Source organism: Podarcis vaucheri (genome assembly GCF_965113315.1).
Source record: "Podarcis vaucheri genome assembly, chromosome: 7".
Lineage (NCBI taxonomy): Eukaryota > Metazoa > Chordata > Lepidosauria > Squamata > Lacertidae > Podarcis > Podarcis vaucheri.
The window spans coordinates 11,802,466-11,811,867 of NC_138765.1; the positions used below are offsets into that span (position 1 = coordinate 11,802,466).

At 48.0% G+C, this 9,402-nt stretch overlaps 1 protein-coding gene across 1 annotated transcript; it reads right to left on the bottom strand.

Annotated features, from left to right (window-relative positions):
* Positions 1-350: 350 nt before the first annotated feature.
* LOC309536946 (uncharacterized protein) lies at positions 351-9,261 on the bottom strand. Its single transcript, XM_082231359.1, has 5 exons — positions 8,723-9,261; positions 5,371-5,512; positions 3,752-3,805; positions 1,396-1,479; positions 351-592 (listed from the first exon to the last, which is right to left on the bottom strand). Exons 1-5 carry the CDS (start codon positions 9,117-9,119, stop codon positions 589-591), a joined length of 681 nt encoding a protein of 226 aa, XP_082087485.1. The 5' UTR covers positions 9,120-9,261; the 3' UTR covers positions 351-588.
* Between the last annotated feature and the right edge of the window lie 141 nt (positions 9,262-9,402).

The window sequence follows — 9,402 nt, forward strand, 5'->3', positions numbered from 1 at the left end:
CCAAATCAAATGTTAAAAACAGAACAGCGTTAAATATTAAAAACTTCCCTGAACAGGGCTGCCTTCAGATGTCTTTTAAAGATAGGATAGCTACTTATTTCCTTCACATCTGAAGGGAGGGCGTTCCACAGGGTGGGTGCCACTACTGAGAAGGCCCTCTGTCTGGTTTCCTGTAACCTCACTTCTCGCAATGAGGGAACCGCCAGAAGGCCCTCGGCGTTGGATCTCAGTTGAACGATGGGGGTGGAGACGCTCCTTCAGGTATATTGCCATAATATTATGTGTTACAGTGGAATATGGAGAGAGCCATCCCATCAGACCCTGGCAAAGGAATATGGGCACAGCAGAAGTGGGCATTGGAGGCTTTTATTGCCTCAGGGGACATAATGTTCTATCTGCCTCAGGGGCTGTGGGTGGATCACAAGGGCCTTAAATCATTTCATCGTGATTTTTCAAGTAGATTTCAAGTAGCTATTTCAAGCGGAGCTTCTCTTCTTGGCAGAGTGGGGGAAATGGTCGATGCTGCTCCAGTCTGGAAGGCTGACAAAATTGTTGACCAGGATGATCTCTCTCTTACTCTTTTTGCTTTTACCTGGAAGAGAATCAGTCTAGAATCAGAGGATGGAGAGCAGAAACAAGCTAAGGTAAAGGACCTCTGTGTGGTTAAATCCAATTGGATTCAACTATGGGGTGTGGCACTCAACTCCACTTTCAGGCCGAGGGAGCCAGCGTTTGTCTGCAGACAGCTTTCTGGTTCATGTTGCCAGCATGACTAAATCGCTTCTGGTACAACGCAACACCACGACAAGAATTAAATCATTATGCTGGATAGTAGGGTTTAGTGAGGTCAAGGCCGAGGCTGGGTTTGGCAAGAGAGGCTGTTTAACCATTTTGGAGATAATATCCAAGACCCTGGTCCAAAATAGATAAACAATTTTTCATGAAAGCATGTTCCAAAGTTCCCACAGCCTCTCCAACAAAGTTGGGGGATAGGGGTTTGTTGATTTTGGCTAGATGAACCGGAGTCCTGAAAAAAACCTCTTAGGCAACCACCCAATCTGAAATCCTTAAGTCCTGCTGCCCACGAATGTAGACGCTACTGAGCTGGATAACAACAACAACAACAACAACAACTTATTATTTATACCCTGCCCATCTGGCAGGGTTTCTCCAGTCTCTCTGGGTGGCTTCCAACAAAAGATTAAAAGTCAATTAAAACATCAGTCATTAAAAATTTCCCTTAAACAGGGCTGCTTTCAGATGTCTTCTAAACATCAGTGTCTTGACTCTGCATAAGGCAGCTCCCTATGTTTTTGTGGATGAGCGGTGCAAAAGAGCGGGCGCCACACAGATCTACTGCTGTGGTCCTCCCATGTAGGGCTGGCAGGTACTTACTTCTGGGCTTTGGGTGCTCCTTTCTTTGGACCTTTTATCTTCTCACTCCCCTTTTTCTCCAGAGCCTTCTGGCCTTCTTTATTCCTAAGGAAACAAAGAGACCCTTGCTGTTGTTCCCTGGCAACCAGCACTCAAGTGGCACATGGCCAGCATTTGCCCTCTCATCCTTACTGGTTCTTTCCCCAGCACATTCCCACTGTCTGTCACGGCATCCATCAACTCATGGAGTACTGCAGTAGCATGGCCACTTGTTCATCAGAATAAGAGCCCTGGCGGGACTTCCGGGCAAGGAACGTGGTGGACTGAACATCTACTGTCGACAGCTAAGCCAACAGAGATAATTGCATGGGGATTAATGATAGCCAAGCCATAGATCTTGGTTATCGAATTCTCACTGGATAGAGTCAGGGTTTTTTCCCCCCTAGAAAAAGAGGTGTCTACACGTTCTATGGGGGAAGCCATGACTGCATGAAGTGGCATCATAGTGCTTTAAATGCATGGTGGGCATGCATATATGTGGCTTGGGTTTGGTTTAAAGACACAGTAAGGGAGACGGGGGATATTGCATTTGCTCACCCACAGTTATGATCTGGACAGTATGCCTGGCCATGAAATTAGTATGGAGAAATGTACTGCATTGCAATTAAAATTATGGTAGCTCTCTTTAATGGTGCATCTATACATACAGTGCTACCTTGGTTCTCAAACAGCCTAGTTCACGAAAAACTTGGAACCCGAGTGTAGCAAACCCAGAAGTGAGCGTTCCGGTTCTCATTTTTTTTTGGGGGGGGGGGAGTCGAATGTGCTTTGTTTTGAGTTGCACTGCTTATTAGCTTCCTACCATTTTAATCAAAGAGTGCAGCTTCCGTTTTTAGTGTTGTGTTGCTAATTAGCATCCTACCTATCTGCAGACCAGTGTGAGAGAGCACACTGATTTGGGAGGTGGGGGAGAAATGTTCTTGCAGTGCTCTGCAGCCCAGCTGCTTTGAGGAGAGAGAGAGAGAGAGAGAGAGAGAGAGAGAGAGAGAGAGAGAGAGAGATCAATAGATCATGCTGATCAGTGCAGAGAAGTGTCATGGCAGCTCTGAAGCCCAGAAAGAGGAAGAGATCTCAAAAGATAGCACTGATGGGGCAGAGGGGAGAAGCATTTTAGGGGTAGTTTTTCAACAGTCAGGAACGGATTAATAGTTTTTGCATTGCTTTCTATGGGAAAGTGCGCCTTGAGTTTGGAGTGTTTTGGTTTTGGAACGGACTTCTGGAACGGATTAAGTTTGAGAACCAAGGTATCACTGTATAGCACAGCACGTGCCCATTCTATACAAATCTTCATTCTCTTTGGTCCAGGGCCAGCCCAAGGCATTTTTCTGTCTGAGGAGGAGGAAGAGGTTATGCTCCCAACATCATTCCATGCACGGAAACCAACTGGAAAGGGAAGGTGAAACATTGGCTAATCAGTAGTGTCCTTCATGACACATGATACCAGCAGGTTAGTTATGGGGGTTCAGGATAGGCTGCGTGACAGACACAGCTCTGTCCTCCAACAGAAGGCAAGTAAGAAGTGTGCCATGATAGAAGTTTATAAAAAATTATGCAGGACCTCGGAGAAAGTGTATAGAGAAAACCTCCCCCTGCCAAAAAAAACCCTCTAGAATGTTAGAAGATTCAGAACAGATAAGATAAATTCCTTCTTCAGGCAGCGCATCGTTGAACCATGGAACTCACACCTGCAGTAGGCAGGGATGACAATTGACTTAAAGGTAAAGGGACCCCTGACCATTAGGTCCAGTTGTGGCCGACTCTGGGTTTGCGGTGCTCATCTCGCTTTACTGGCCGAGGGAGCCGGCGTACAGCTTCTGGGTTATGTGGCCCGCATGACTAAGCCGCTTCTGGCAAACCAGAGCAGCGCACGGAAACGCCATTTACCTTCCCGCCGGAGCGGTACCTATTTATCTACTTGCACTTTGACTTGCTTTCAAACTGCTAGGTGGGCAGGAGCAGGGACCGAGCAACAGGAGTTCACCCCGTCGCGAGGATTCGAACCGCCAACCTTCTGATCGGCAAGTCCTAGGCTCTGTGGTTTAACCCACAGCGCCACCCACGTCCCATGACTATTGACTTAGGTGGCGTCAAAAGAGGATTGGACAAATTAATTGGGGGGAAGGCTACCATTGGCTATGTTCTGCCTCCACAGTAGGAGGCAACAACTGGTCTGAAGACCAGTTGCTGGAAACCACAGGAGTGGAGAAGTGCTCTTCTGCTCAAGTCCTGCCTGTGGTTTTCCCACTGTGACACGCATGAGCTGAAAATGGGAGGTTCAAGCTCCATTCACACCCCATCCTGACACCCTGGCACTTACGGTGGTTGGGACTGGCTGGGTACCGGTGGTGGTGCCTCTGCAACTGGTGGAGCACTAAGGAAACTGGAAAAAAAGAGAGCAAAGAGTTCAGAAGTGAGAAGCACGCTTTGGCCCCTTGCGACCACGCCAGAGATAGCAGCTTATTTACTTCCTCCCCAACTGTTGCGTGGCGAGTTCCTGCCCCCACCCAGTGGAAAAAAAGACTCATAACACAATTTTTTAGGTTAATGGGCAAAATAAGGCCACAACATTATTGGTTACAGGTGGTGAGCGGTATTGGCTTAGGCATTGGTCCTAACCAACTATATCCGGCTTCAGCAAGTCTGGAAAGGGTTAGCCACCAGTAGGGGAAGTCCTGCTGATGTACATCAACTAGGAACTCCCCTGGGGTCACCGCTCAGGGGCGTGCCTTAGGCCCTCACCTCCATAGGCTTCGGACAGGGCCACGCCCCCCGGAATCCTTTATTGGGCTACCCTTCAATATGTGGGTCAGGTGATGGCGCTTCCTCCCCTCTTCCATCTACATAGCAATACCAATACCAATGCCTAACCGCCAATACCGAGAAAGTTGTGGCGATTTGCTACGAGGTCGGTGAAAACCAAGTGTCTGGTGCCAATTTGCCAAGTGGAAAAATTCCTACCAGGCCCCTCAACGGCGACCAACCGAGGTCCATAGCAAGGTCAAGGAACGAAAACCTTAAAGGGCGGGAGGGTGGGAAAAGTAGGAACACCTGGCAGACGGCAAAGAGGGAGATCCCCGGCTGTGCCCCCTTTAAATAGGTCAGGCCACGCCCCCAGAGCCAGCCGATTGGCTAGCCAGGGGGTGACGCGGCCAGGGATTCCCCTCTTTTGCCGCCTCCAGCTGCTCCTTTTTCCCACCCTCCCACCCTTTAAGGTTGGCTCCAGCCACCGCACGTGTGGTGGGAGCGTGAAGCCCGCAACCCCACCTCCTCTGGAGGGCGGAAGTGGCTTTCCCATTCAACAGAGATCCTTACAGATCCAAACCTAGACCAAGGAGTATAAAATGACAGCTAAAGAAAATCACAGCTAGTTGCTCTCCTCTGCCCCTCACGCTTGCTATCTTATAGTTCAATCCTACACCTGACGGTTCAGAGGTGCTTCCAAGCACTGGTGGAGAAAGGAGGGTGTGGTGGGTGCTGCCCACCCTGGGGGGTGTCATCCCTGAGGCGGGTGACACCGCTGCGGGTGGTGCCCCCCTGGGATGCTCGCAGACGCACCCCCCGGGCAGCTAGCCCCTTCCCCAGTGCACAGCATGGAGCTGTGCTTCCAAGTCTCTTTCTCACAAGTAGCTGAAGACAGGTACAAATTGCTCGTACCCAGGAACACCCCCCTAAGTGCACTGCTCAGCTGCTGGGTCACCAACTACATAGACTGTAAACTCATTGAATGCTACCTGTGCATACCTGAATACAACTATTTGTGCCCCAGGTCCACAGACTGTGCACTCCTTGAATGTAATGTGTGAACCCACCTCCCATTCAGTGTATACAAGATGGCACTCAACTCCTTTTGTTACTCTCCCCATTCAGTTTGATCAAAGATGAAAGCAAAATGCCTTATAAAGAAGTAAATAAACTACAAATGATAAATATAATTACGCTTTGCTCCTTTTGACTTGGTAAGTTATCAGGCCTCCAGCTAAGATGATCCCCAAAAAACATCCAATAGCAATCACTGAGATGATCCCCCGAGGAAGGCCTTTGGCTTTTGCTGCTTCGTCTTCTCCTGGAGGTTTAGCCTCTAAAAAAATCCCAAAAGACATGTGAGAACTAGGAAAATGGCTCCCAATGCCTCCTTGCTCCAGCTTGTACCAAGTAGTGGCCTTCCTTATCCTTGCCACCATTGGAAGGCAGGGATGGGAGAGTTGTTGGCTGGCATCCGTCTGTCTCGAGAGACAATGGAGTGTGCCTCCTTGGGTGAAGCCAAACCGCTGCAGTAGCAGCGCCAAAGTGACTTCCTGGGCAGCGTGTATGGAGGTTCTGGGCTGCCCAGGTGACAGGACTCCTGATGTGGCCTTGCTGATGTGGTCTAAGGAGATAGATCAGAGGGGCTTGAAAATTACACATCAACACTCATTGGAGGTCTTTAAGCAGAGGCTTGACAACCATATGTCAGGAGTGCTCTGATGGTGTTTCCTGCTTGGCAGGGGGTTGGACTCGATGGCCCTTGTGGTCTCTTCCAACTCTATGATTCTATGATTCTATGATTCTATGATTCTATGATTCTATGATTCTATGATTCTATGATTCTATGATTCTATGATTCTAACACAGTGAGCTCCTTGACAGCAGAATGAGAAGAAGAAGAAGAAGAAGAAGAAGAAGAAGAAGAAGAAGAGGAGGAGGAGGAGGAGTTTGGATTTGATATCCCGCTTTATCACTACCCGAAGGAGTCTCAAAGTGGCTAACATTCTCCTTTCCCTTCCTCCCCCACAACAAACACTCTGTGAGGCACTTCCGGGGTGGCGCCATTGGCCACTCTGAACCGGAGGGACCAGCTCCGCGCGAAACAGGTCTTTTCCGCTGCGGCGAAGCGGGGAGTCTTTCAGAAATCACAGGCGGATGAAGCCTGTGACCGTGGGACTCGGCGGGCACCTTTAGCGCCCCCCCAACCCGCAAAGGAGCCCACTAACGGGCTCCGAAGTGAAGAGGGGGAAGTGTTGCGGTGCTGTGAGTCAACTGCTATTTCCGTGGAGCGAAGCCGCACCTAAAGTAATCGCCCGTGAGTACTCAAATATTGAACAATTGGACTTCAAATAAGAACTGGCAATTAGAAAGGAATTGGACTTAAAAATTTACCTTAATTTGGCACTGAAACGAGAAGGTCTAAACAGGAAGTCAGCCTTCCGTTTCCTTGTAGTCAGAAGAAAGCAAAGACAACGTAAACTAGAGCTTAGAAAAATACTTTCAAAGGATTGGTTTTCACCATTTAAAACCGTTGAACCCCCCTTCGGTAGCAGGAGAAGAAGGGGGATTTTTTTGGACTGTTTAAACCTGCAGAAGTGAGTTTAAAGTAAAGTAACTTTCCACCGTCCTGACCCTGGAGCGGGGTGTCAGAATTGACGTTTTGAAGCTCATTGACCAGACAAATGCTTTTGACAGATAGTTTAAAAAGAGTAACATTGTGATTCCACTGTTTCCTTTTGCATTTTAAAGGAACTAATATTGACAAAGTATCTTAAAAAAAGAAAAACTTTGTTGCTATTGTCCTTAAAAGAAAGAACAACCAGAGGTTCCCCGTCTAGAGGGGGACTGTGAAATTGTAACCAATTCTAGGGAGCTTGCAGCTGCCACAGATTACAACCGTGGGAAAGGAATTGTGACCTTGCAGGACAATGTTATCAGAAGCACTGTTGGGTGCTTTCTGTAAAATAAATGCCCTGTTGGATCAGTTAAGTCAGAAGACGGATTTGATGACTAATGCGGCTAGAACATTTGAAGAGGTAGTGGGAAATTATATGGAGCCCACCCAGGAACTTAAACAGGAGTGTGTCCTGACAGAGCAGATGATAGAAGAGGATGTTGCAGAATCTTGGGTGACAGAGATGGAGGGACTTGCTGTGACAATTATTAATCAAGATACAAGAGATGGGAGGAGGAGGAGGTCATGGAAAGAAGGTAATGAAAGTGGAGAATGTGAAAATGATGGTTTTCTTTTTTCTTTTTCTTTTTCTGTTTTTGTCTTTTTTCTTTGTAATTTTGTCTTTTTTCTTTGTAATTTTTTAAAAAATTCTTTTTTCAATAAATATCATTATAAACAAAAAACAAAAAAACAAACACTCTGTGAGGTGTGTGGGGCTGAGAGACTTCAGAGAAGTGTGACTAGCCCTAGGTCACCCAACAGCTACATGTGGAGGAGCGGGGAAGCTCTTTTTTTGAAAGTGGGAAGTGGGTGTTGTAACAAAGCCGCTCATCGTTTGCTAATCGGGGAGAGAGATAAGGGATGCTAGAGATAAAGAAGGCTCCCTGGGAGCGGGGAAGGTAAAGACAGCAAACTTGCAAAGGGGGGAAACAGGAAAACTAAAGCAATAAGGAGAGAAATTAGAAGAAAAGGAGGAGCAAAAAACTGCTCCAGCTAATGAAAAGACACTAAGGCAAACAAGAGGGAAGGGAGTGTTGAAAGGAAGCAGCTGATTGGCGCTAGAGATAAAGGAGGCTGCCTGGGAGGGGGGAGGTAAAAGCCTATGGATCCTCAGGATTTTTGCATTGGGTCACCCCAAATTCACCATCAGATCACACATCTGTGGCCACAGCATGAACCACAAAAATCATACATCCACTGTTTCGTTCAGAATATTTTCTTTCCTTGTTTTCCTCTAAAAACTAGGTGCGTCTTATGGTCGGGTGCATCTTATGGAGAGAAAAAATATGACACACACACACACACACACACACACGTCTCTCTTGTATCCTCCTTTTTCAGGCTGCAATTCCTCTGCAATTGGCAAAGCCTCGGTGGCCACTGTCCTACTAAGCTCTCTAGTGGATGCTTGGCTCTGCATGAAGGCCAGTCCTCCCGTTTGGCCGTGAGGCAGATACCTCAGGCAGCAGATTCTAGGGGTCACAGAAGGGCATCAAGTTGGTATTTAATTTGCTAACGTATTTCCTTATCACAGTTATTTAGTTTAACACCATTCTTCTCCCAAGAAGAAGAGGCGTTTGTGGGATTTCCTGCCTCAGGTGCTAAAACAATTTGCTGTGCATCTTGATTTGGAGGGGTGATGGTGGAACAGACACTTGTCTTGCTGACTCAGGCAACAACATGCCCGGGGACACCCCTGTCTCGCATCTCAACGGTAGGTTGGTGTGCCAGAAAGGGGCTGCAGCTCAGCAGAAGAGCACCGGCAAAACCAAAACTGGTGCCAATTTGAACCAAAATAAAACAATTAGTGGTTTGATTCCCTGCCCCCCCAGACCTAGGCTAAGGTTCTATAGGATGTAAAATGTTTACCTTTGAACACCACAGGTTTTTCTCCCTCTCTCATTTCTTTACCATCAACTCCTTGTACTTCCACCTGCAGCAGATAGAAGGTGGCATCTTCAGGAGTTAGCTTCATTATGTGGAGGGCACATTCTGCATTTACAGATTCCCTGCCAGTATAGGCAAAATGGTACTCCAGTGAGGAATTGGGTGGTGGTATGTAGGTCAAGATTTGACTAGACTTTGCCTTACTCCCCCGAAACCAAGTGCAGGAGGCGTAGCTGCCTATCCCTTTTGGGATTATGGTGACGTCCATTCCTATCTCTGGAGTAACTGGTTCCAAATCAATAGTAATATCACCCCCGGGACTCTCGGGTTCATCAGGCCCCCCAGGAGAATCAGGACCCTCAGTTTCCATAGTTTGCATGGTTCCCAAACCAGTAACTGTGGCACCCGTAGTTTGTGACCCAGGAGGAACAGTAGGAACCTTTGTTGTTGCTGCAGGAGGAAAAGGAGGAGGAGGCGGTGGTGGAGGTGGTGGAGGAGGAGGAACAGTAGCCTTAGGTGTCACTGCAGGAGGTGGTGGTGGAGGAGGAGGTGGAGGTGGTGGTGGTGGCGGAGGAGGAGGAGGAGGAGGAGGTCCAACAGTAGCCTTAGGCGTCACTGCAGGAGGTGGAGGTGGTGGAGGAGGAGGAGGTGGTGGTGGTGGA